This window comes from Rhipicephalus sanguineus, chromosome 11 (genome assembly GCF_013339695.2).
Source record: "Rhipicephalus sanguineus isolate Rsan-2018 chromosome 11, BIME_Rsan_1.4, whole genome shotgun sequence".
Taxonomy (NCBI): Eukaryota; Metazoa; Arthropoda; class Arachnida; order Ixodida; family Ixodidae; genus Rhipicephalus; species Rhipicephalus sanguineus.
Window position 1 is genome coordinate 6,586,705 of NC_051186.1, and position 27,830 is coordinate 6,614,534.

At 47.8% G+C, this 27,830-nt stretch overlaps 3 protein-coding genes across 14 annotated transcripts in view; 1 reads left to right on the forward strand and 2 right to left on the reverse strand.

The window, feature by feature from the left end:
- The window catches only part of LOC119374269 (uncharacterized), a 292,758-nt gene that overhangs the window by 72,408 nt on the left and 192,520 nt on the right, over window positions 1-27,830 (forward strand). The window lies entirely within an intron of this gene.
- Window positions 447-11,560, reverse strand: LOC119374450 (uncharacterized). The gene is made up of 5 exons (XM_037644552.2): window positions 11,431-11,560; window positions 5,038-5,174; window positions 4,902-4,969; window positions 2,756-2,842; window positions 447-1,134 (listed from the first exon to the last, which is right to left on the reverse strand). Exons 1-5 carry the CDS (start codon window positions 11,530-11,532, stop codon window positions 974-976), a joined length of 555 nt encoding a protein of 184 aa, XP_037500480.1. The 5' UTR covers window positions 11,533-11,560; the 3' UTR covers window positions 447-973.
- On the reverse strand, window positions 17,816-24,730 carry LOC119374449 (uncharacterized). 6 transcript variants are annotated; one of them, XM_037644546.2, is made up of 5 exons: window positions 24,448-24,730; window positions 20,242-20,378; window positions 20,101-20,165; window positions 18,225-18,292; window positions 17,816-18,098 (listed from the first exon to the last, which is right to left on the reverse strand). In XM_037644546.2, exons 1-5 carry the CDS (start codon window positions 24,577-24,579, stop codon window positions 17,919-17,921), a joined length of 582 nt encoding a protein of 193 aa, XP_037500474.1. In that variant the 5' UTR covers window positions 24,580-24,730; the 3' UTR covers window positions 17,816-17,918. The 6 variants fall into 6 exon arrangements, with proteins under 6 accessions (XP_037500474.1, XP_037500477.1, XP_037500476.1 ...); XM_037644549.1 differs by having other exon boundaries at window positions 20,110-20,165; window positions 24,448-24,728; XM_037644548.2 differs by having other exon boundaries at window positions 18,206-18,292; window positions 24,448-24,724.

Consider the following 27,830-nt stretch of genomic DNA (forward strand, 5'->3'; position numbering starts at 1 on the left):
AAAATACCGCGGACGCGCGCACCCCATATTCGCTGCAAATGGGGGTTTATCTAGGTATGGGCTTGAGAGACCGGCAGCATGGGCTAGTTGGTGATTTATAATCGACATATTTGCACAGCGCTAGACAGAAAATTAGGTGGGTAGATGATATTAAGAAGTTTGTAGGTATAACGTGGCAGCAGAAAGCACAGGACCGGGTTTGTTGGCGGAACATGGGAGAGGCCTTTGCCCTGCAGTGGGCGTAGACAGGCTGATGATGATGACGTAAACGAGGACGTAAGAAAGGACACAGCACAGCTCCTGTGTTCTGTCTTTTCTTACGTCCTCGTTTACGTAGCGCTGTGCAAATGTGTCGATTAGATATGGGCGCTTGTCCGGTCGAAGCCCTAAACACCAAGAGGGCGGCTGAAGAAGAAATTCGATGCAAGGTTGCCGTGGCTACGGAATCGAAGAAAGCATGTTTATTTTCAAACCGCGAGTGATGGCGTACACTAGCGCCTATACTCATCGCCACTGGACGCAGAGAAGGACTCCTCCGAATCGGTGCAGATTGGGAGGTCATTGCATTCGCTTCTGACACTGGCCTGACTTGAACAGACCAAAGGCTGGTGTAGGTGCGCTGGCGACGGTGTATACGAGTGCAGCGTGTGGCTAGCGGATTGCAGGAAATCTGTGGCAACAGCGGCTGCGTGCACGCTTCATCGAGATGTGTCTCACAAAAGCCCTGTGACCACTGGGTTTTCGTTCATGGACTGCTCGTTGACACACTGCATTATATTCAACCCCGTCGGTCTTCCCTTTTCCACCGAAGGAAGCGAATATCCCCATCATCGCTGCCAGCGGTTTCGCAGTTGGGTGAATATTCCGGCTGATGCTCACGCTTTCGAGGGGGTGGGCGGTTAACATACAATTTTTAGAAGTATGAAGTCTACAAAATGTTGACTGAAGGGTGCTTATGCGAAACTGCGGTACTTTACGGTATGTTGTAAATGTTCCTGAATAGGCGCTGGCACTTGTTTTCATAGAGTTTGTGTCCTCGACCGGCTACATTGTAGAAATGTTCCACGCATTTTCTGTCGGGGCCTTCTTCAACGGAAGAATTCAGAACGCGCAGGTCGTACTTTTTTGAGGATCCTGGAAAAATATACAAGGAATGTCGGGAACAATTTACCCAGCCTTGCGCTTATGTATATCTTGAGATTTATTTGAACCAATATGTGAGCGAATTAAAAAACGAAGCTGCATCTGCTTCACTGCGCTGTTCAGGCTGAGGTGAAAACGCTTGCAAAAATCGTGACTTCCATTCTTTTACATTAGTTCACCATTCAAACACAAAAAAAGGACGCGCAACCGAGGTTCAGAAGACAAGAAGGTTGGAAGAGATGAAAAATCCTTGAACAGGAGGTGTCGCTCTAGCGGCAGCCCTTATTCAAACTTTTTACTCATTGTACCGGCAATGCAATATGTGCTCTGTGCCGTTATCATTTAGTATGCGACATTCCCCGTGGGATTCCACATAGTGGCCGAAAAAAGTGCACGGGTCCCACGTCGACATCCACGACTTGAAGTCTTACGGGAGCTTTTTTTCGGTGCGCCAGCTTTTTGGTACTGTGATCCTTTAGTTTGCCTATCTCTATAAGCCCGTCCTGCCCTTATTCCACCCCCTTTTATTAAAAATATTATCTGGGGTTTAACGTCCCAAAACCACGATATGATTATGAGAGACGCCTTAGTGGAGCGCTCCGGAAGTTTCGACCACCTGGGGTTCTAAATTTAACGTGCACCTAAATCAATGTACACGGGCCTCAAACATTTTCGCCTCCATCGAAAATGCGGCCGCCGCGGCCGGGATTCGATCCCGCGACCTTCGGGTCAGCAGTCGAGCGCCATAACCACTAGGCCACCGTGGCGGGGCACCCCATTGCAGCACTTCCTCCCTTCCCCTCCTCCACTTTTATGGTTGCCGGAGAGTGAGCAAAGCGTACACATGCACACAGCTATGGAAGCAGTGGCTGCCTTAACGACGATGAGCGCATTTGTCTAAACGTTGACACAAGCGAGGCACCCCATTCAAGTATTTTTCGATATCTCCAAGCCTACACCTCCCCCTGAAGTTCTGTCTTGTATGAAGAACTCAGTGCTATTTTAGCGCTGCTGCTGATAGGAGGATATAGTCACATACTCCGAGTTTTCACACAGTCTATTTAGCACCGACAGCCTCGCTCATCCTCTAGTCTACCGGCGGTTTCGTCTTACCCAGCGTTACGTAGTAAAACTATAGTTACCTACTTTTTATTGCGTTGTTATCAGATGCGCTAATCTGTAGTTATTTGGCTATTCGCGCGAATATTGATGATGGCAGAAAAAATATTTGCGCTTACATTATGAGCGCTGATGTCTGTGTGATATTGAATAGACTGTAATATTACTATAAAATGTTACAATGACATGTGGCGAAAGGTCTAACAACAATGACCATTATTTCTGGGGTCTTCGCGCCACAACCACTACACGACTATGATGCATGGTGCACAAGGGGAGAGCGGATTAATAAATGGTGACCGCCTTGGGTTCCTTAACACGCGCGTAAATGTTAATACACAGGAGTTGTTTCAAATTGCCCCGATCGAAATTCGACTGCCGTGGCCGGGAGTTGAACTCACGACATTCAACTTATCAGTGCAACACGTCAGCTTGCTAAGTTCGCCAAAGGCCTGCAGTCTATGGGAGAGCAATTTAGAGCACGGTAACTCACCTCCGAAAAACGTTGTGACCTTTATGACAGCACACTTATGCGTTCGAGACATGAAGAGAATTTCTTCTATCTGCTTCGGAAAGTCCCCTAAAATGGCAATAGCGTGCGTGCTTTTGACGTAAAACATTTTTTGCTTGAACGAAGAAAATAACTTTTGAAGTTTCCCATTGATGGCTGTCTTCCCATTTGTTCATACGACGGTTTCGTCATTGAAGTTGCCCATTGCCTTCAGTGAGTAACTTCAAAAATCATTTACTTCGATAAAACGAAAATTGTAATGATAAAAGTTTCCATGTTAGAAGAACTGTTCATCTGCTTTCAGTTGAAGCATCAAGCTAATCCTTAATTGGAGCACCACGTGGTGTAAATTGCATCTCAATGTGGACCAAAATAAATATTTACTTGAATTCACCATTTTTTCTCGTAAGATTTACACATTTCAGTGGTCTAAATACCGGGATACATACCTACCATAGAGCAAGTATGGATTACTGCAGTATTCATAAATAGCGTGGCATTACAAGAGAAAAAATGCAAACATGGAGCATTCTGGCAAGAATTGTGGAGGCGCATAAGCCAGAAATATTGCAGTAATATTACTGAAATTCGAACGCCTTACGCAAGCACTTTTGCTTAATATGCACACTAATTTTGGCATTGAAACTAGATACGATGCTCTCAGAATCAATTTTTTCACAAATGTCACTCAGGCGACATTCTGCGAAATTCGTAAGGCTCCCACGAGACCAACATTTTTTTACCCTCCGAAACATTCTAGCGATTTACTGTTTTCCATGGAACAAATCGGCACGATTTCTTTCAATCACATTTGAGATGGTCGCCAAAATGCCTGGGACGTTTGGCATGGAATGACCCATAACCGCAATGAGCTCTCCTAGATTACGGAAGATGCTCACATCTACCAACTTACCAGCTACCCGGGTAGGCAAGGGCAGCGCAACTGCAACACTCTGAATTTGTAGTGCCCATATTACGACTGCCGATGCCCATATCAAGATTACCGCGTCCACCTGCCCTGCGATGGGGCCAATCAGTGTGCCCGACGAAGCTCCCCTGATGTAAATGAGCCGCCCCAAGCCTCGCTTGACGGCATCTACGCCACCCGGTTCTGCATATTCTCATAGCTCACCTAGTTAAATTGCTCCCCTACTGAAACGTTCCGTAAGCCATTCCAAAAATTCCATGTTTCCATGCGGAATCCGTATGTTTTCCGTATATTTTCCATATGTTTGCATACGGAAACATACGCAATTATTGGAATGGCATACGGAACGTTTCAGTAGGGTCAGCACCATTATTATAGTTCAAAATAGTTTAGCGTGCCTTCTCATCATCAATATCGGTTCATGGGCAAGTTGTTCCGCTGGGTATTTCACTAGCTTAGATCTGTTCACTAGAGCATTCCGACGCACCGTCACTAGTCATCGTTCCTCAGATTTGCCTTAATAGTGCAGTTCCATCTTCAACGTCAGCTGCAATAATTAATGCAGCCTGGCTTTCACTATTATGTTCGACGACACCTTACAACCTGTAAGCACTGCCAATGCCTCGAAAAAACTTCTTTTTTTCCAGCTGGCTTGAACCAACTTCAACCTTTCCTGGTGTCAACACGGATGTATCCCCGTCGCCGCAGAACAAGCGATGGCGTTCACTTTCAGACGACCTCTCCCCACGAAGTTGGCTACTAATGTAGTTGATGTTCTCATTTTCTCTTTCTCGGTGTAACTTTACACCTCGTCGCCACCCCGTCAGCTTCCGACAGTTGGCGGCTGTGCTCTCTCGCCAGCTTCACTGACTATTTCCACCCCCCTGTGCCACTCATCACCAGTTGACGGCGGCTTACCATTCGCAGACTAGCTGAATGCCTCAGCCGCCCGCTTACCGAAACGCGCGCTCACTGTTGCACGTGTTAGCCTCAATAGGGGGGAATGGTGTCAGTAATTTCAACGTTTGTCGGAATTTGAAAGAGTGCTGCAAATATGCGATCTTTTGTATGTGTTATATACCAATGCCCCACTCCCAATTCGCATGCAATGTTATTTCAGTGCCACGTGGAATAACACTTCATAGAATAGCGGTGCATGTGTGTGCGTGAGTGTGAACCACTATGTTAGAAGAGCGTTACCTGAAGGCTTGATGACCATGATGTCCGATCGCTTCGCATCAAACAGGCCTAGCAGCCTGAAACTCTTCCTGCGAATGCGCAAAGTAATAAGTTTAAGCTACTGTAGCAACATGTAGTAAACACATTGAAGTCTTACTTTCTTCTGTTGTATATATAGGATCGTTTGAATGCCATGGACTTGGTGGTCATACTCTCTTTCACATCTACTTTACATTCAATGGCCGTCATTTCATTTGTAGCGTACGTCCATATCTCTTCTGCTGTTTTTAGAAACTGAAAAAGTTAAACGCCGACATTAGTGTACATCTGAAGAACGTTAAGAATCACAATCGGGAAAGTTGGGGCGAGTTTCTTGCGCAATTATGGTGGGGTCGCATCAAGTGAGGTTAGCCTATTTTCTTATAAGGGCCCATTTATCAGGCGTGCTCTTCAGGAGCTTGGCCAAAAGTAGTAAAATAATTGAGGTAGAGAATTTGGCACACCAGAAAAAGTGGGCGCATTCTGTGAACTCAGTGACAACAATAAAAAGCAAATACACAACACAAAATATTCGCTTGAAAAATGAAAAGCAATCTATTTAGCAAGATGAGAAGAATACCAAAGAAAATGTGATGAGTGGGTGGTGGTGGGAAAGCGCATTTCAAGCTGATGGAGTTACACTAAAGTGGAGCGGAAGATGTAGTTTTGCATGGGCGCCGCATTAGACGAAGTCGATGGTCAATGTCTTGTGATAATCTTCGATCACGATTACGCACGGTGCACAATTGACCACTCTGCACAATAAGTCATAAAAAATGTCAAGGCCCTAGCACGGCGGTGCGAGTAGTTTTGCAGCTCAGATTTCGCCTTTAGCGATGTATGCTTACTTCACGTAGTTACGTAAAAGCAACACTTCAATGAATTCAACTAGAGGCCAGCGCGTCGGGAAACATGAAGAATGCACTCTAAAGCGAAATTACCGGAAGGTGGAGTAACTAGCCCAATAGGCACGCGCGATGAACGGATAGACCGTTGAGCAGGAACCGCAGATGGATGCGTGTCGTGTGCAAACCAGTTACTCTGCGAAGGGATCAACCGCACGGGAGATTCAGGCCGTACATAGAGATACGTTCCGTGTGCAGAGCATTGTCAAGTGAGCTAACCGTCCTCCTCGCTCTTTGGTCAGTCTTCCCACTTGTTTTCGTGTTGGCGGTTGTGTCAAGTGCTCGGTGGTGCGCGCTTGCATGCAGGAGGCCCTCCAATGTGTGGCCGCCTTCGTGAGAAACATCGGCCTCACGATCTCGGCGCCGAAAACCGAGGCCCTAGTCGTCCACCCCCGTGCTGAAGCCCGACGACGTCTTCCGTGCCTTCAGCTGGATGGTTCACCAATAGTTTGGAGTAGCAACGTCCGCTACCTCGGCCTGACGATAGACAATCGCCTCCGATGGTTCCCGCGTGGAATCGGCCGTGCGCCAGCTACTCGCAGGCGGCAACGGCTGCCCCGCTGCCTTCGCCTGCACCATCTACGAGGCGATGGCTCTTTCTGTCATCCACTACGCACTGCCAATCTGCAAACTCCAGGCGCCACAGTGGCGACTGATCGACCAGGACCACCGCCGAGTCATCCGCATGTGTCACGGAATGCCTCGTGGCTCTCGTGTGGCCGAGACCCTCGCGGAGGCTCGTGCGTGGCCTGCGTCGCTCACGGCAGACCTGCGCGCATTGTGCCACTTGCAGCGTCTCCACCGATCGCCTGATGCAGGTCCCCTCCTCTCGCGGTTACGTGCTGTGCCAAACTCACGTGTCGGTCAACTTATCGACGTGTACAACGGTGTTGTGGCTGACGATCCCGCACGCCTTATTGCGCTGGCCACCCCCTCACCGTCGAGTGCCCCTTCGAGTGAACTTGCACCTGCCGGGCATTCGATCCAAACGCCACACCCCCCATCAGTGCCATTGCTCAGGAGGCCGCGGCGCGGATGTATGAGGACCTGGCCGGGAGGACGCAAGTGTTCACCGATGGGTCCGTCCTACAGGATCGCTCAGCCGCGGCCGCCTGCATAGCCCCTCAGCTCAGCTCGGAACGACAGTGCCGCTTGCGATACTGTGCATCCTCAACAACAGCTGAGCTAGTCGGGCTCCAGCTGGCTGCAGACCTCCTGCGCAATTCGCCGGCCGTCTCTAGCGCAGCAATCTTCTGCGACTCGAAACCTGCCCTGCGCCAGCTCGCGAGGGAGGAACGGGGCCCCCTTCTTGCTCAGCGCGCCGCTCTCAGCCTGCTGGCCCTCCAGGAACGAGGCTGTGACGTGGTCCTTCAGTGGCTCCCTTCACACGTCGGCATCGCGGGCAACGAGGCTGCAGACGAGCTCGCAAAACGAGCACACTCCGCCGAGACTTCGCTGACAGATTACGCCAGCTCGTTCGACTCTGCACGCAACAACCTTCGCCGGGAGCTGGTGCGCGAGCATCCGGACGCACGGGTCGCCTCCGTACACCCCCCTCCTCCCATCCCAGCCACTGGTTTCACTCGCCGCGAGCGCGCGCTTCTTCTTGCCCTGAGGACCGGGTCAGTGTGGCCCGCGGAACGCAGGCATCGTCTTCGCGGCGCCGCTGCACCGAACTGCACCGATTGCGGCGCGATCGAAACCCTGTGCCACCTATTCGACTGCCCTTCTCTCAACACCGCGCGGAAGCGGCTCGTCATGAAGTACCGACTCGTCGGACTGCCGTGTGCGACCCTACAGGACTTGCTCCATCCCACCGGCCACGTGCACCGTCGCCGATCAGCCCTTGCGGCCCTACTCGCTTTTCTCGAGGATGCCGGCCTAGTCGAACGAATTTTCTAGCCGCTCACCACGGTGACTCGGACGCCCGTTCTCCTGCCCCCCCCCTCACCTTTTTTTTTCCACTCATACCTTTCTTTTTTTCTTTTTTTTTCTTCTTTTACCATCTCTTTTCACTCTCACTGTCCCTTCAATCCCCAGTCCCCCGTGAGTGTATCGGTTGAGGTGTCCTCACTTGAGAGACAGTTATCGTGCACTCTACACCCAATTTTAATTTTCATTTCCTTCTTCCTTTTAAGAATCCCCCCCCCCCCCCGCTCGGGGAGTTCGACAATCTAGGAACCACGCCGCGTTGCCTTCGATATACACGTATGCGTGGATGAGCGTGTGGCGCTGCTTTTACGCGATGTATACACCGCGATGTATATCTACGGCGTAGTCACGGCACTGCGTCGCCACCGGCTGGGAATGGCGGCCGAGAAGACAGTGGGCCTATCGGATCCACGATCTCACTCTGACTCTGGGCACAAATCGGCGCTGGATTCTTTCGCAAGTAAGTGATCGCTCTTAATGCTGCCGTATTTATGGCGTGCGCGAACTTGATCGCAATTGCCGGTAACGGACTCAATCGTGTTGTACTACATCGCGCGCACGAAATTTACCGCGAGGGCCGGCTTGGGCGTCAGCTCGCCTGTGCTTTGTGGCCGCCTGGATATTGGCCGCCACTGTCGTCGGCCACCTGGACGCTCGTTCACCGAGGATTCGCCGTGGTGAGCTGCGAGCTCGCGATATTGGGCAGAGGCCTCGCTGCTGTTCTGCGACTCGTCCATAACGCACTGGGGTCGCCGGCAAATAGCTTGATTGTATGTCGCGCGCTTGAAATGCACCAGCATGGGTTAGCGGGTGCTCTGGCTAGCCGACTTTAGCTGCGCTTTTGAAATCTGTGGAAAGTGGTCGCCATTACCGTCGGCTTCCTCGGCGCTCGCTCGCAAGCAGTTCGCCGCCATTCGTGGCGGCGGCCCCGCGTTCGCTCGCTCTTCCGCTCGAGATTCGCTGGCGGCAGCGGCGGCTGACTTGTTGCTCGAGCTGTACGACGCCGCTCGCAGAAAACTTGCCGACTCGTTGGCGGCACGGTGGTTGGCGACGTCTCGGACTCGGAGTAATGGCTGCGGCTGCCGCACTTTAGCTGTTGCCCTATGTAGCTCGAAATGCGTGTTTGATGATGTACGACATCACGGTGAAATTTACCTGCCATATTTTAGATGTGTGTTTATTTTCACCTTGCATCACGTCACGTCACTTCTCTGTCACGTGTGACTAACTATTTGTAATATTTTCTTGCTTTGCAGGGTGCAGCCGTGGTCCACAACGTGCAGAATGCTGTGTGCGCTGGCGCGTACAATGCCTATCATCTATCGGTTCCGTTGGAGCAGCCTCACAAAAAAGACTGTACAAGATATGACAACGCGGCTGGACCTGTATTAGACATATTGCAGTGGATTAAGTGAGAGAAAGCAGAAACTTCATATGTATAGAGGAAAATGAAGCGTTTCATTGTCTCCCTTTTGTTATTCGTTGTCGCATTGACTGCGAGAGTAGTTACGCACGCATGAGTAGATATTTTTTCGCGTGCACACGTTTTTTTCCGCGGCATTTGTTGCTCACCGCGGAAATAAACACGCGCAAAAGTATTAAGCCTTCCGGAGAGTAACTTTAGAAAATCGTGCCTGGCGATAAAGAGTTCATCCGAATGGAGTATTTGAGTGAGCCGACCGTTCGTCCAGCGAAGTGTAACTACGGGTACTAACGGCTGCCCGGTAAGGTGGAAATGTAGGGACTAAACGTTAGTCCACTGAGTTGATCTGTGCGCACTAACAGTTGCCGGGTGAGGTGTAAATGTCAGGACTAAATGTTAGGCCATTTAGGTGATTATGGGAACTAACAGTTGACCGATAAGATGTAAATGTGAGGACCAAATGTTAGTCCACTGAGGTGATCTGTGGGGACTAACAGTTGCCCAGTAAGGTGCAAATGTCAGGACGAAATGTTAGGCCATTGAGGGGATCTATAGGGACTAACAGTTCACCTGTAAGGTGTAAATTTGAGGACTAAATGTTAGTCCATTGAGGTTATCTGTTGGGACTAACAGTTAGCTGCCTGCGGACCAACTGTTAGACCCGGTGCCGTTAGTCCTTAAAGGGATTAAAGGTTGTGGCAGCCCCATTAGTCCCCAAAGGGACGAACCAGACACCCTTTTAACACCCTTTTGCCGTAGAGTGTGGCTGACATCTGCTTCAGACGACTTGCGAAAGTTGGCGAGGAAACTACCACGTCGTCGAGCTAACAGAACTAATACGGCTATCTGGGCGAGTTGGTGTACTAACACCTTCGGGAAAATGTGCAGCGTGGCACGGACGAAGGACAAAAAACGCACAACACGAGCGCTACACGAACACGAGCTAACAGAGGCAATTAGACCACTTATAACCTCGGAGCACTGTCCATCGTACGTTCAAAGGTCGCTGTGGCAATGCAGAGGCCAGACGGCATATCCTTAAACGGATAGGGTCTGTAAAGTGCTGCGAAAGAGGGGGGCGGCCCCCCTCTTTCGTCACGTAAGAACGGGGGGGGGGGGCGCAAAGTCTGCCCCATACTTTGACTTAGCAGGGGGGGGGGGCTGCGATGAACCTTCGCCCCCTCCTGACGGCGAACCCTGCGCACGCCTATGCTTGGCCCACGGAGGCAGTCCAAGGGATTAGCTAGACGTGGCACGAGCAGCCATACTTGTGCGTGATTCTGTTAAGCTGACGGAACTCGACGCAAAGCGCCAGCCGCCGTCCTTTTCTTTTTCGAGCGGACAAGAGAAAATGCTCAGGAACAGGAAGAACCTTTAATTTTTCATACACCTTTACAAAGCACCTTAGCTAGTTCTAGCTTCTAGTTGTATCACCTGTCATTCGGCATATGAAACACGGTACGGACGCCAGCGTACAGGTTTGGCTTCTTCGGTGTGTCACGTGGTTCTGACACTGAAGCACGGAGAGCACAAGGTGGTACAGATGCAAACTCTCTAAAGACATTTTTGCCTCAGTCTCTTGCTTGTATCAGCTTCTCCTCGATACTTCTTCCTTGCCATGCTACGCAGACTATTTTTTTCTCGGAACGTATCCCTCAAACGCTGTATACAGGTATAGTCCATGCCAGATTTAGTCCATGCTGTGGCTTCATAACCACAGAAAGTTCTCCCCAGATAAATCAGGTTCTGTCAGGTCACATGTTCCAGACGCTCTCATCCATGCTAATAAACTCAAGCGGTGAAGGCGTATGGAATTGTAGTGATCGAGAATTTCTTTCTTGCGGAATGTAAAGCGCAATGTATCCAGGGAAAACCAAGTACCGGGAACCGCTCGTTACGTAATGCATACGCGTAAACTTAAATGTGTGACATTTGACACACCCTTGGTTGTTTCACTACATATTTAGGAGCAGGCAGTGCAATAGCAAAGGCAATTACGAAAATAAGTGTCTTAGCAAAATTTGCATAAACTCTTCCACATTTTTGTAGTTTCTATGCCGCAGGCTAGATTAATTTTTGTTTAAAAACATCTTACTGAGTAAAATATGTAGAACGTGCCTAAATACACGCATCTTATATGTTAGGTTTTGTCGGCAGTACAAAGCTCCGCAAAGAATTCGGCCTTCTCTGTTGGCACAATAACCAGCCAGTCAATAAAGCAAGATATATAAATTGTGAAAAAAAGTATTACCTTTCTTATGTTCGGATCCTTTCTGAAGAAGGGCCACTTACATTCCGAAATTGCTATACAGGCGACGGAAACGAGAATAGCAAGAAGTTGTTTTTCATCCATGATTCTGCTCCACAAACTGATTGTGAAATCACAACGCCCTAAGGTTTTTTGTTGTTGTTTTTTCAGCGAGACACAATGACTTCACGTAAAGCTTTCTCCAGGTGTTTTATTCAGAACATCTGCACATGGATCGTGTTTCGTGCGGCGGTGTATAGCTACGTAGGGTCACAAAAGCGAATCAGCGTTGGTAGCTGTGCTGCACCGCGCGCTTCTTTTTTTTTTGCGAAGTATTTCTTAGCAAATCAAAGCCACTTTAACCATTTCTATGCATCTATCCATCTACCTAGTTGCCTACGTCTAGGCGCTCTCGTGTCCGTCTCCTTAAAGGGATACGGAACTATAACTTTTCGGGTGGTATTTTGGGTCAGACGAAGATTTTACCTGCTAAAAATGACAAATACAACAAAGTGTTATGAAAAAAAGGACAAGAAACATCTTTTTTCAGCGATTTTCTATTGTGCCTAGCGATCGCCGGTAGCAGCTGCATTACGTCATGACCCCCCGCGCGTGCGCGGCCGCAGCAGCCGCGGGGTCCGCAGTGCCTGTTCATTGCTGTCGGCGCTACTCGCTTGCAACTGAAATGTCGGGGAAACTTATCGCTTTGATTGACACATGCTTTCCCGCAGTCGGTCTTCGGTTTTAAAGCGTTCGTCGCGGCGGAAGAAAATGCCTTGCTACAGCTGCGCTGAAGGGCTGTCATAACAGCATCGTCGCTCGCGACACACCGTCGCATACGTTTCCTATAGTACGAAGTGTAAGTCTGCTGCCCATCGCCCGTGGCGAATAAACGGCAGAATGTAGCATTCGCTCGCCTGACAAGTTACCGGAAGTGCCTTTCTGGTGTCCGAATGCTAGACGAGAAGCGTCAGGAATACGGAAAAGAAAATTCTGGTCTCGTTTTAAACGGATTCGGCGTGCGGCAACAGACGATCACCGTGTGCGCGAACGTTTGTCAAAAGCACCCTGAACCAGTAGGGCTTCATGGGAAAAACAAAATCAGCAGATAGAAAACTAAATTGTGAACATCTCAGTCAAGTTTAGTAGTCGAGCGCCGCAGGTAGTGTTCACGGGCAGAGCGGAAAATCGAGCTCTCTCTAAAGGCCCTCAATTCACACAGAGGCCTGCTTCCAGACGAGCCACGGAGCCGTGCCTCAAGCCATGGACCTCTAGCCATGGACCACTCTAGCCATGGACCGGCCGCTATCGGCTTTTCCCTAACGGCACCAGGCGCATGTCTAGAGTGCTCAGCAACGTGGAGAGTTGGGCGAGTTGGTTTCGATTAATGACGTAAAAATTCACCGACGATTACGATACTGCCTAATACGAATTCTGAGTGTAGCTTCGTGTTGGGGTAGCGCCGACAGTGTTTGAAGCCCTGGCTTTCCGCAGTCGTAGCAATGTAACATTCGTCGCATATTGCCACAGAAACTGCCAGCGCTCGAGTGCTACGCGTTCGCTCTCTTTCATCCTCGTTCGCTCTATCGGTTACGCCGATGCCCCGCCGCGGTGGTATAGTGGTTACGGCGCTTGGCTGCTGTCTGAAAGACGCTGGATGAATCCCTGCCTCGGTGGTCGCATTCCAAAAAGGCGAATTCCTGGATGCATTCCACACGACTGCTTCCTCACAAAGAGTCACAAAACGTACAATGATGCGTCATTCCTGGTTGTAATGTTCGGAAAGTCAATGCGAACCTCTGGACCAGACTGATCACATCTCGAGCACTGACCTTAGCACCCCTTTGCTGTATAGTACCGTGCAAGATAAATTGATCAACTGCCGTGCCATTGCTGGTGTCAAATGGTGACGTGATTATTCGTGAGAGAGAAACACTTGCAGAGATCGTTTCATTATATACCTGCTGCCGTCGTTGTCTGCGTAGGTGGACGGCCTGAAGTCCTCCGTCAACCTTCGCTCAGGCTTATCCTGGCTCCTCTTCAACGTTCACCTCGGGGACTTCAGCGGCAAGTGCGTGGCGAATCCGTTCCAACGGGTCGAGTTCCTCAAGAAACGTCTCGCTCCGTAATGACGGGCCGTCTTGAGCTCGGAACGCTAACTCGACACGCTATTCACGGTTGTTGTATCTTGGGATCAATACAAACTGCAGGAACGAAAGGTGCTATGAGTCTTGTCTTTTACGCAATGAAAACCCCATGTTAAGTTGCCTTTTAAAGCTATGATTTCGGGTGCTGTTCCCGTGGGTTTCCTAGCTATTTTATATAACCGATATCGCGCCACGTTCCTATTGAGAAGTCCGGCGTCCACAGCGAACGGACTTCTTCTTGTATAGGAGTGCATTGGTCTGGGCAAGTTGGTGCGACATCTGCAAACTTAAACAGCACGAAGGGCAGACATGAACAAACATGAACACACAGGAACACATAGGTGTTTGTGTAGTCAGAACTGGCCCTGTGTATTCATGTTTCTTGCGTCCACGTCCTTTGCGCTGTTTAAGTTTGCGGAGTTCTTCTGCCGCCAAAAATTCTACGTCATTCAAACTGCTTGGCCATCGCGCCGTCGGAAGGCGTTGCATTATCGCGTGTCCGTGTTAGCACGCCCAGTCTTTTGACATGAATACGTACCAACTCGCTCAGCTCTGTGTTACTCTAAGCATTATCGCTATCTGCCATATAAAGCGCTGACCACCATGCAACCCTGGTAGGCTTAGATCGGATGCTCCAGTGGCTACAAACTGCGCCGCATTGAGGAAGGAAAAAAACTGAGGAAGAACCCTTCGTGCAGTCAATATAATAACATTGTGAAATGCTACAACCTGCGTTGGAATCAGTCGAGCGGTTTTCTTGTCGAAGCATTCCTGTTTCTTGCGTGCACATTAAAACGCGGCATCGGGACGGAACCTTTGCTTGAGCTTCCTTCCTTAGCATTGAGGCTGAGATTTTAGCGCATATTGATGTTACTTTCAGCTTTGTCTATTGGAAGACCGTCCCGCGGAGCCTGAACACTTTCTTTTTCTTTCAACTTGGAGGCGAAAGATTTAATCATTACGAGTACATAGCACCAGTCACACTATAGGGCAGTGAGTGATTAGCCGTCGACAACCACGACAAGGCGTGGGATTCTTAGCTTTAACATTATGTCGCGCGGTCGAGGCACTATCGCGTAGCGCTGTCCCTCTTCTGTTTCGTCACAGCGTTTGGTCTCCGGAAGAAAGCGGTCACTACTCTACAAATTTTTGTCTCGATTATGGCGTGTCGTTAGAAATGCGTAATTGAAGCCAAGAAATTGCGAAGTAGTCACTTGCCCAGCAGGAGCTCTGAGGCTGGCGCCACTTTTCAAGTATTCTACCCTAAATTTTGATACGAAACTTTTACCGCTGAAGATGTGGTTCCCGGAACTGTGGTCTAGCTGTTCATTAAAGATGCTGCTTCCAAAACAAATACCCAGCACATTCCAAAGCGAAATTTCTAGTTCGTTGTAAAACATTTAGCTTAAAGTTTCTGCTATGCGTATAGACCTCCCATTCTTACCGACGTTCCTTACGAGATTTCAGCGTTTTATTTTGCCTTTTTTTGTTCAGCGATCAATTCGTTTCGTTTTTCATGTGAACATGCTTGGAGTGAACATCGCCACTTTGAGCGCTTCTTCGTTAATTACGTTGGATTTAATGATGCACAAGCGACTAAGTCTATGCTGCACCAGCCGCAGGGTGGTAAAATTTTGTTAGTAGATGCGGCATAAACTGCAATAAGGAAAACATATTTTAATAAATCTGTTTTCCTCTGAAGCCCGACGACGCCAGTCAGAGGTATCAGTGCATCGCCTTCAAAAATTGTCGTTGAGTGCATTAGTATGTGTAAGTTACAAAATACGTCGAAGTGTTTTTGTCGTGGTCATTCGGTATGTTCATTAAAGGATGACAAATGGGATTTGGAGTGAATAATGTAAAATGACCGCAGAGAAGCCTAAAATGATCGCCATATATATATATATATATATATATATATAAGGGTTATGGGAAGTATCACGCAGGCCCTGGTACTGTAGGAAGGTATTTGAGACACGACGTACGGAGCACAGTTTATTTCGACGTTTCGGCCGTGGGACCGGCCTTCGTCTAGGAATATATATATATGTATGTCTCTCTCTCTCTCTCTCTCTCTCTATATATATATATATATATATATATATATATATATATATATATATATATATATATAGAGAGAGAGAGAGAGAGAGAGAAGGGAGAATATGCCAGTAGGCAAATGGTACGCAGGGACACGCCACCCCCACCCCCCGCCGAATTTATGACGGTGGGGGGTGGGGTTGTTACCGAAATTAAATATTGAAAATGGTTGTTTTTCTCCCATAGTCAAGGTCTTCGGCAAGTGGGCTCCCTCCGAAAAAAATTCCTGACTACGGGCCTGATAGAGAGAGACATAGATATTAAAGGTTTTACAATGACAATGGCACTTGGAGTGGTCTATGCGTGCTTATTTTTTTTTCTTAGCGTATACTATCATGTGCTTGAGGAAAAGGTGCCCCGTGTTAACGACTTGCGCAGAATTAGGCATGACTGAGCTGGTTTGGTGCAGAGCCGCTCGTGTATGCCATTCGCTGAAGGTCACGGTTCGCTTCGCCTGGAGCGTGGCGCAGGACGTAAAAGTGCAATACGTATTTGAATCATAGGTCGGCAAAAAATTGGAGCTCACTTAGACTCACTCAAGAAATATATTTTACTCTGAGGACTCACTCGGACTCAGACTCGCCGAAATTTTCCTCAGCCGGACTCACTCGGACTCATACTCACTAAATTTGTTCTCAACTGGATTCACTCAGACTCAATCTCACCAACATATCACTCAGCTGGACTCACTCAGACTTACAGCTTCACCTAAGTCGGAGTGAGCCTGAGTGAGTCGACGCATGAGTCCGTTGGCGTAAAATTACCTTTATCGATCATGGTGTCCATCCTCTTTAACGTCAATATCTCACATAATCGGTGCTCTACGATAACGCCTTTTGATTTTATACCTTCAAGTACGAGTTATCATCATATATAATATCTCATCATTATCATATATCAATTCAGTAAGGACATCTTTATGAAATAGGCGACTCACACGAGATATTTTTATCAAGAACTTCCCATGAAAGAGTTTGCGGGGGGAGGGGGGGGATTTAGGTGGCGCATGAATGCTAGTGTGCTGAGATATGTGTGAATAGACTTCACTAAAACGTAAGCCGATATAAGGGTGATAGTAATGCTGAAGATGCGAAGATACGACCATAAGTCGGCAACAAAAGGTGGAGCTCACTCGTGCTCACTCAAGAAATATATTTTGCACTTAGGGCTCACTCGGGCCCACACTCGCCAATATTTTCCCCTAGTGGACTCACTCGGACTCAGATTCACTAAAATTTTTTTCAACCGGGATCCCTCTGGCTCACTCAGGCTCACTCGTACTTGTTGTATGCATGTATTTCATTCTTACAGTACGTTGCTTTCGGTTGTGAGACGACCACAGCGCATTCGTCCTTCTCACATTTTTCTCTGGCACAAGATGCGGTGGCAATGTTACGTCCACAGCGTGGTACAACGACTCATCGGCATACGGTGTCTTCGAATTCTGACCAGCGTCGTAAGTAGTCTATGCTGACAGCTCTGATGACATTTTGAGCCCGAGTCGCCCTAGTACGGATCGCGTCTAGATGACGTCAGTTCGACGCGGCGCCACCTTGCGTTGACAAAAGAAAGTTAAAGAAAGCACCTCTCTTCGTTTTATTCGTGTCGGAAGGCACGGAAAACTCAACGTAGCTCACATTACGCTCATAAGAAAGCGGCTACGTCATTTGAAATGCAGGCATCTTTCGTGGAGCGTTCCAAGCATTCTGCGCAGCAGCCATCTCGTTTGTACAGCACAGTATCCTGCACCGTTATGGTCTCCGACGTTGCCCTCGCGAAACTATGTACAGTACGGTCCACTGTTTAAGGAACACTCGAATGAGCACATTCGAGAACACTCGAGAACATTCGAGAGAACATTCGAGAACACTCGCATTAGCACCATTCATATTGCTGACCTCCTAACTGCAAGTTGACGTGGAAACATGGTTCGTGCGCCGCACTAGTCTGTCGAAAGGAGTCAGAACTTTCAACCACCAAAATCTGGACAGGCACTGCACGCAAGTGTTCCCTTTCACAGTGAACCCGTCGTCTGTACGTTGCGAGCTTCGTCAGAAATTCAATGAGGCCTGAGATAACCTGTGTCCGCTAATCTCTATATAGCGGTCTACAGTGGGTATTCGAACACACCCGTAGAGACGTAGGTGCTCAGGGTGACATTTATTTACGTTTGAGCGTAATATGCCCCCGTGTACATATATTTAAAACAAAGAACAGACTACGCTGCCTTTGCATTAACACTATTCACACTCTGATCAACGTTTCCTCCGCCCTACTGACTGCTAGTGAGTATGCGCTGGCACTGCGGTTGGTAAATATTTTGTCCTTGACCTTCGTGCTTGCCGAAATTTTTCTTGCATTTCTTTGTAGGTCCCCACGCGAGCGATGAATTCTTGACTCGTAGGTCGAACGTTGATTGCTTTCCTAAAAAAGAAGAAGAAATGTGTGCACACCATAAGTCAACTGGTACACCACGATGTTTTAATAACAAGGCTGAATTGCTAAAAATGTTATAGGCAATGAACACCAACCACCGAAAGTTGTCGTTACCATGATTACAGCACAGCTACCGTTGCGACTCATATAAATTATGTCCTCCTGCATTGTGTATACACCATCTGAAAAGTGAGTGGAAAGCCGGTGAATGTAGTTCACGCGCATAACGATATTCTTGAAGGTAATGCACATTGTGCCAGCAATAAAATATTATCAAGCGTTCCATCTACTAGGAAAAGTATGCATAGCGGATGCAGCTATGCGTTAATTAAGACACACAAACACGCCTGTGACGTGTGTGTGTGTGTGTGTGTGTGTGTGTGTGTGTGTGTGTGTGTGTGTGTGTGTGTGTGTGTGTGTGTGTGTGTGTGTGTGTGTGTGTGTGTGTGTGTGTGTGTGTGTGTGTGTGTGTGTGTGTGTGTGTGTGTGTGTGAGTGAGTGAGTGAGTGAGTGAGTGAGTGAGTGAGTGAGTGAGTGAGTGAGTGAGTGAGTGAGCGAGCGAGCGAGCGAGCGAGCGAGCCCCTCACCACCGACAGTGATTGAGGTGCGCAACTGAATCCTATTTGCATATCAAGTTATGGGAAAATGAATGGGGCCGAGAAACGAAGGCGTTGCGTTTCTGCCAGATGAGAAATTAAACGTTGAAAAAGCTTGCAGAGGATCCCCAATCATATTCTTGTGAGCTGAGAGCACGAAAGCGTTTCTTTTGTCTAGGTTGTTGCTACGGACACACTAACTAGAGCAAAAAGGTGTTGCCGAATTGCGTTGAAGGGACACCTTATGCGGCAGACAAGGGCGCACTCCCTCTGCAGATGCCACGTCGGTGTCAGCGTGTTGCAGACGTAAGTGCGCCTACGCAGTGCGCCGACTATTCCTAGGCGCTTTCCTTCTCCCCTTCGAGTCGGGACTTCGACTTCCCTTTCCCTTTGCCTAGTGTCTTTTTACAGCATGCTGTACTAACACCACCAGAATGAAATATTACCATTTATATCGCGTTCTTTATTTTTATCACGTTTATTATTGCTCAATGCATTTATTAGTGTAGACATGGAATGATCTCATTTATCCTATCTGTCTATTTGTTCTATTGTTCTATTTGTCCAACATCCTATCAATTTTTTAGTTCTTTTTTCCCTGCGATTATTGTACTTTATTTCTTAAAAGCGTAGATTTCAAAACTGCTGCCATGTACGTGGGCCCCTCAGGCACCCTCGAGTAATTTTATAACAGCTGTTCGCCTAGGGACCACCCAACTCCAGTTGCAAATAGAGATTTGATTTGCTTTGATTTGTCTGCGGGGATTTCTCACTCTTACGCCGCAGCGGCTGCATGTGGTTGCTGCGGCAGTTGTTGGCTCTGGCGTCACTTCCAGTGGGAGAGGTCACGTGCTTCCGGACGCGGCTTTTGCGGACGCCTTTCGGGTGCGCGCTTTCGCCAGTCTTAGCGACGAAGCACTTTCGCGTTAATAGAGCGCGGATCAAATAAGACGAACGCTACCCAGTAGATATGTTACTTGTTTGTGATACCACGCAAACGGTGCGTGATCTGGTGGCATGCTTGGTTTCATCCTCGACGTCGACTACGGAGCCCGAGTACTCGTGCAACCTGCTATCCTCATCTATTACTACTGCGACGGAAAAAAAAAACTCTTTGTACAGTTCGCATTCGCACTGTTTCCGATGAAAATGCCTGCGATATTAAGTTCAATACCGGCTGTTGAAAACGATGCCTTGCCGTGTGCATTCGTAGTTCTGATAAACTCTTTATGCATGGCTTAATCCGGCGCACCTCTGCTAATCAGGCTTCTCTTAAGCCTTTGTGAATGATTCGGAAATGAATGTTTGGGGGTAAAGAGACGCGGAGGTGCAGCAATAAAAAGAATGAGAAATTGGAGAGAGAAAAAAAAAAGAAGGAACAGATTTTGCTGTGCCTGGACTACCGATATCCATGTGTTTCTTTCTGTCCGAGAGTTTTCCCTCCAGGATGGCGGATGTCCTGCGAATAAAAATAAAACTATAATCCTCTGCGGCGCAACTTGGAAGGAGTGATATAAGACGACATTATGCATTACCTCCCTTTGCGGTCGTAGGACGATCGCTTGAAAAATACGGAGTTCTCGGTAACATTATCCGTCACGCCAACTTCACACCAAATATTGGCCCGTCTGCTCGTGGTATAAGTCCAAATAGGTTCCTTGGTGTCTAAAAACTGGAAGATAAAAGAACGCATGTGCGCCAAGTCTGACTACGCGCGATGTACGTGCAGCAAATCATGTTCAGCACCAAAAGTGTTCTTGAACCATTTAATTTATGCGTTTCATAGTATGTGTTAACGCCTACATAAGCGTTGGCTACTCCTCGTCGCAAGACAAAAGTGCTATGTGAGTGGACTGTGCTTTCTGTTGCTTTTCGTGCCGCCACGTGAATGGACTTACATGAACTATTCCTAGGTGCCCTTCTAGTGAATTTTTTCGTTGATGTGATTTTTACGCATCATATTATCTGCGAAAACGAGTAGGCGGCGCTATTTAAAAGCGCTAACATTTCCTAAACAACACATAGTAAAAAAATTGATGGTGCAATAAAGATCAACAAACTGAAAAGCACGGGAGACAATCGGATGTTACAAACGTATTCTCAGTTTCGCGTGCCTGTAAAGAATGGCACCGACCAGAGCAAAGAGGCTGTAATGGACGCGCACACTTCTCTAAGCAGATAGCGCTGCAAAAAAGTTTGAAAACACGTGCATAACTTGTGCACATATCTAGATAACGAAACCCATGAATACTAAAGAAAAACGAGTGCGAGCTATGCGTATAAAAAAAGGCAGATACGCATGTAAAGTATGTAAAAGGAGCGTGATTCGGGTGAGTTGGTATAACCTAGTGAAATAACGCTGCGCAAAAAACACCAGGACTAGAAGGAAGCACTTACAACAGACGAGCGCAAACTATAAATTGAATTTTATTTGAAGAAGCATGGATACCCAAATGGAAAAGCGGATGCCACCAACATATTAATGAAGGTCCGCGATCAAGGCTGGAGCACACAGTATCAGCAGAAATTAACGTCTTTAGAAGCACGTCGTAGGCTCTAAATTTCACGTGCGAGCAGCCAAGTGATGATTGCGTTCGCTTCCTAGATTTGAACCTCACTTTGTTGAACACGCATTTGTGTTGGGAGTACATGCCACGGGCGACGAAGCGGTTGATTTCATGTGGCAATGCTAATTCCCAATTACTGAAGAGGGGAGTCGCTATGGCATGTTTAAAGGAAGCACTAAGCAAGTCGTGCGCAAACAAAATAGAAAGTAGGTTTCATAATCAGGTAACCAGGCTGACCGAGGCGGGCTTTCATTCGCATATTCTTTGCATAGTTTGCGATAAGCTTCTTGAAAATCTCAAACCGGAAAGGCAAGCTGGTAGGAAATAGACACCAGCTGAAGATTGTACGTGATGCCATGCTACGCGCGATCCCTAATTCGCGTAGGGCTGCACGCAATCCTAAGAAAGTTGCGCAAAGACATGCCGTTAATCTTGTTTGAAGTGCCCCGTCTAATTGTCCAAGATTTGCCCTATGTTGAACAAAGTATAACCGGACCCTTGCTCCAAGAAACACGCATCTACAGTGCATAAAGCGCACAAAATACGTCGTTCACGAAGTTCCCCTAAACTGCAACCGGGTACAGTACTCACGGTTTGAAATGGGACAATTTAGGGCTAAGTAAAGCACACGTTTTCTTTTCTTACCGTCTTCAGTTCGGGTCATATCGGCGTAATTTCGACTCAAATGCGTAGATCAGAGCCCACAGTATATTTAGAGACCAGATTGGTCGCGACATGACGTGGTTATCTTGGGCTATTGCACATAAGTCGTTATACTAAAATATATGACGTCGCGTTTGAATCTGTGAGTAGTGTACAGTACGGTCCACTTGTTAAAGGGAACACTCCAATGAGCACCTTTCATTTTGCCGGCCCTCTAACAGCAAGTGGACTAGGAAACATTGTTCATGCACTGCACGAGTCTGTCAAAAAGAGGCAAAACTGTCAACCACCAGTTTTATGCATATCTAAGCCACTATGTTATTGCAAGAGAGCGAAATCCAAAGACGCCCTGCGCGCAAGTGTTCCCTTTAACAGTGGACCCGTCTGTACATATAGGATAAACGGGGCGTTGCTACAGTGAAAGGGCTCGGGAGCACAACGGCGCCGTAAACAACAATGCGGGCGGGCATATATGGCGGAACACTGTAAGCGTTGCAGCTGCCGTCCAATCCTTAGTCGGACCAAGTTTCCGGCACACACCGGGGATATATTAGAAAGGGAGATCCTAGAAGTTATTTACAGCGCGTGCGCCGTAGACACGTGCATTAGCGGCACGCTAGTGGCACTTGCGGAAAAAAGAGATTGTCTTTTGTCGCGTTTGAGGCTTCATGACGTCGTGATATCCGCTTTTCCTGGTTAAATATCCATATTTCTTGAAATAAAATTCAGTTGATAGCTTGGCCTCCTCTGCTGTGTTTCCTCCTGGTCCTCGTGTTTTATTATTTTTCTTTTTTTTTGCGCGCGGCATATTCATTAAGTATAGCATGTGGCTTTCGGTGAAGGTGTCATCAACCGCGAACATTTAATAAGTTTATAGTATACTTGTGTTCCGCAAATGTTTGGAAAGCCAAAAAGTGCTTATTTTTAATAAAACGCTGAAGCGCCTATTTCTCTAGTTTGATTGTTGGCCGTCGACCGTTCCCTCTCGAAAAAAATTACTTCATGAAGCGTCCTCTGTGTGTGTGTTTGTGTGTGTGTGTGTGTGTGTGTGTGTGTGCGCGTGCGTGCGTGCGTGCGTGCGTGTGCGTGTGTGTGTGTGTGTGTGTGTGTGTGTGTGTGTGTGTGTGTGTGTGTGTGTGTGTGTGTGTGTGTGTGTGTGTGTGTGTGTGTGTGTGTGTGTGTGTGTGTGTGTGTGTGTGTTTGTGTGTGTGTGTGTGTGTGAACGCTCGACGGCCTAGCGAGATTCCATAAAGCTTTATCGTATAGGCATTTATAGCATCGCTCCGCGGTCACTCAAATACAATATGTCATACGTCTTCGTCAGCATGACAGTCACATTTCTGAATCGCTACGCGCAGTATCCTGCCCACCAGCTGACGCTTATGTGCTGTGCCAAACCACAAACAGAGAAATGAGGTTACAGAATTGCTACCGTCGTTCAACCTCGCCAAGATGGACATTTTTATGTTAGGTCTATATTGCACACTTCATTCTTTCGGTGACCTTACAAAGCTCTCAGCAGACCAGAAGTAACCACGGCTGAAAATTTTGCGAGCACTTGCACGGAAAGAAACGGGACTTGACAAGTTGTCATGAATATTGTGAGCAGCGGCACTGAAAGGACAGCTCTGAGTTACTGGCTCTCTAAAAGGCCTATCTATATACTCAGAGCCATCCTTTCATGACCTCGCAGCATGCCAGAAGTAATGGCAGAGGAAAACTTTTGTGAGCACTTGCACGGAATCTAAGTGGACCTCGCAAGTTGTCCTGGCTGATGAATATTGTGAGCAGCAGCACAGAAATGACAGCTTTTTGCAGCTGGTCCTCTTAAAGGCCCATTTACGTAGAGCCATCATTTCCATGCCCCTACTAAATATCGCTATATCCACAGAGCAAGCGATGTATTTCGGATGCAATGGTCGATCGTCTAGCGACATTAAACAAAGTTCTGGTGTAGGTCTCGTAGCATCACGCCGTCGCCACTAAAAAAAAATGTGTCGTACGTCCGCGTCAGCATGACAGTCACACTGCGGAATAACTACGCATTATATTCTGTCCACCAGCTGTCGCTTATATGCTATATGTTACGAAATTTCTACTGTCATTCAACCCCCGAGAAATGGACAGTTTCATGTTGGCATATAATGCATACAATCGTTCATATTGCTTTTTAATTGTTCTTAGAAATATATTTATCGGCTCAATGTACCATGCTCATTTGTGGAGAAAGTATATTTGGATTGTGCTGTATGTTTTGATAAATACGGTACCAAATAGCGGCTATAATTCCGACCGCTTCGGTAGCCAATAGCTGAAGTTTGCTCACCATTTAGTCGTTTAGACAACTGGTCTCGACAACATATATTTTTAGACGCACGAAAAGTACATTTCTAATGGGACATTTCTAAGCGTGTTATTATAAAATGAATTTCTATAAAGTGAGGTGTTTTTCTAGCGTAATGCTGACATATAAAAGCAATAAAGTCATTATAGAAAGATGTACGAACTTACTTTGCGTATATTGTAAGCCTTTTTCCTCTTGAAAGGGAAGAAGCTGAAGCTTTCAGCAGGGTTTAAACATAAGGCAAATAAAAGGGCACCTAAAGCCAGCATAACCATTGCGTACAGGCTTGAATGTTTCATGACGGCATCCGAGTGCAGGTGAAAACCGCACGATACGTTGAACTAACGGTAACACTTTCAGAATATCCCAGTGATGGTGACTATTGCCCAGTAAGTGTCGCATATGTGCATCGTATAAGACTAGTGCTTTAGCGCAGCGCAGTTGTCTTCTCGGTGCATTGTGAAGATACCTTTTTTTTTTTCAAACCAACTCCACTATTGTGTGCGACAATGGCCCCGGAAAAAAAATGAAGGATCGCTCATCTAGTTCACAGAACAATTGTTCGGCTATCCCGCAAACCCTGTGGCCCCACACTCGCACAAGTTTCAGCCATGCGCCGACCTCCTCTGTGGTCGAAATGAGGGCTCCATTTGGGATGGACCAGCTCAGCTGAGAACCACCGTATCGTATCTCGCGTGTTGATTGTCTCAGCCACGGGATGTATACAGTACCTTGAAGATCTTACACACTGCTTCAAGAACTCAGTGAATGCATTTCTTCAACGCCTGTTGTTACTCCACTGTGATCAACAAAGTAAAGCATTCCTCCAGCGCTGGAAGTCCACCACGGCAACAACTCCGAGATTAAACAATTCCACAGCGCCATTCTTCGCAGTGAAGCGGTGAAGCACGAAACAAGACTGATGGACAGGTGTTGATATTTTCCTGGTGCGTCTTTCATTCTACGCGCTGCGCCACTTATCATTGGTGCCGCGAGTGATCGCCCGCGTCAGAGTGATCGCACGCTACACTGAACAACGTGTTGTCCAGGCTACGTGAACCACATGCTAAGTGACCGTGGTGATAACTACATTGGTTTGGGGCATGAAAGTCTATACCGTCAGCAGTGCATACCTCAACGAGTTACAAAAATATTTGCGTGTACAAACCGCTGCACTGCGCCGCTCAGAACTCGGCGACCGACTCTGCACCGTCCGGCGGGCTCGCGAAGTGGCGTTAAGACAAGATGTCGACGTCCCGTCGTGGGAGACCTGGGCCCGGGTCTCTAAAACATGAAATACCTGTGAAATAAAGTTATTTCCATCCATATGCACTTTTTAGCGTGGAGGTACAGCTCAACCGAAAGGCCTACATATTGAATATTTGCATGGTAATGTCGAATTATCGCTAGAAGTAGGGCGCACGTGGGCCCCATAAAATGACCAGACCTTGGACACCACACCGTAAAACTCACAGTTACGTTAGGAATCATTCTGTGCTTGTGCATCGCTGTATTCATTGATAAGTGAGCCCTTGCCTGCAACGGTAAACGCCAAGTGCAGAAGCTCCGACGTCCGTGGTCCTCAATTATTTTTCCTTCAATGAGAGCGAGTGAAGAAGGATAGCTGTTGCAGTGGCTCCACATCTGCCAACACAAACGCGTAGATGTGCTGAAAAAATAACACACAAACGCACTAACTTTGCCATCTCCCTGGTTTTTTCTCTTTTCTTTCTTTTTTACTGCGGCCTGCTGGCTTCCGCCTGAAGAAGCAAGGCTATCAGAGCCAGCGCTATAGTTACACAACTTGTATGTATAAGGTGCGCGAAAAGTGCAAGCCGTGTCGACCTCCCGTGCTCAGTCCGACGATCTGTACGAAAAGGAACAACGTTCACACCACTCAGGCCCGTAACTAGAGGGGGGGGGGGGGCTGAGGGGGTCCTGGCACCCCCCGAAATGTTTTCATGCTTTAACTATTCGGGTGACACCAAAATACTTGCACGCCTTCACAGCGATCACCAGTTGCCAAAGTTAGCCGTTCTACACACAAACACCCCCCGAAAAAAAAATTCCTGGGTACGGCCTTGACACCACTCAACGCTTATCAAGCATGTGCTGCGTCAGCCGGCCGTCCTTATGTGATGTCATGATATACAGGCGCGGTAGTGTTGAAGAATAAAAGCAGCGCTACTGCTACAGCAATGTAAAAGGATGTTCAGAAGTGTGGAATAATAATATTACCTGGGGTTTTACGTCATAAAACCCACGACGTGATTATGAGGGACGCCGTAGTGCGGGGCTCCGGAAATTTTAACCATCTGGTGTTCTTTAGCGTGCGCTGCCATCGCACAGTACACGCGGGGCTCTACCATTTCGCCTCCACCGAAATGCGACCGCCGCGGACGGGATCGAATCCGCGACCTGCGGGTTAGCAGCCGAGCACCGTAACCACTGATCCAGTGGTTACGGTGGTTCAGTGCATCCAGTTCAGTTACGGTGGATCCAGTGGTTTGTACAGCATGATTCGGCACCATATTTAGCGCAACTCGGGTACAGTGTGAAAGAAAAGACAAACGCACAACATGCATGCAAAGGAAGAGGCGTAGCGAGGGTGTGAGGGCTGCCAGAACCCCACACCCTGGGCACCCTGGGCAAAAACACAGCAGGGCAGAGCCTTGGCTTGTATCTTATTCTTTCTTAAACGCAGTTTGAACAGCGAAGCTGGTCTTAGTCGAGGCTTTCATGTCCGAGGCCGTGGTAACGCGGATCACAAACGGGTGTGTGCCACAGAAATTGGTTGAATCCCACTACTCACCACTGGTTCACTGAAAATGAAGAAGAAAACTCTTCATCCGACGGGTATGTGCCACTGTGCGGCCTGTCAGAAAAGTATCACCATCGTGAACGGGTATGTGCCGCAGAAATTGGGTAAAGTCCGCTACTCACCATTGTTCCATTAAACATGAAGAAGGCAACAGTTGAAACTTCTTGGTAAGCCTGTGTATAAGAGTGGTATGGTCTAGATGTATTAAAGCTATACTACCACCTCGACGCTTACCAAAGAGCGTTCAATAAAGAGTCGTGGTTCAACATATGTGGATGACTTGCAAAACATAGAAGTGCGTTAGCCCGACGAAGGGAAGGTTAGCGGCTTCGCCGTTTCATCAGTGTCCGCGTATTTCTATGATTAAGCTAGATTTACCAGCGAAAAAAAATCGTTAGTAGATCTAGCTTAATCATGAACCAACTCGCCCAAGCAGCCGTTTTAGCAAAGTTTATTTTTATGATTCACAGATTCCGGCGTAGTACGCGAAAAGACAGGCGCCGGCAAGCTACAGAAACGCGGCTCTCAAAGGTTCGCCTCTCACGTGCGCACTTGTATGCGCGGGTTTCCAATAATTTACGCTCTCTCGATCGTGGGCTTGTCGGCCATCAGCCGTTTCTGATATGGCATTCTGTTGTTATACAGAGGTGACTTGTCATTTCACGCTGCTACATTTTATTGTTGCTTGGATATGGACGCATGACCGTCGCTGTTGTCGGTAGCAACTAA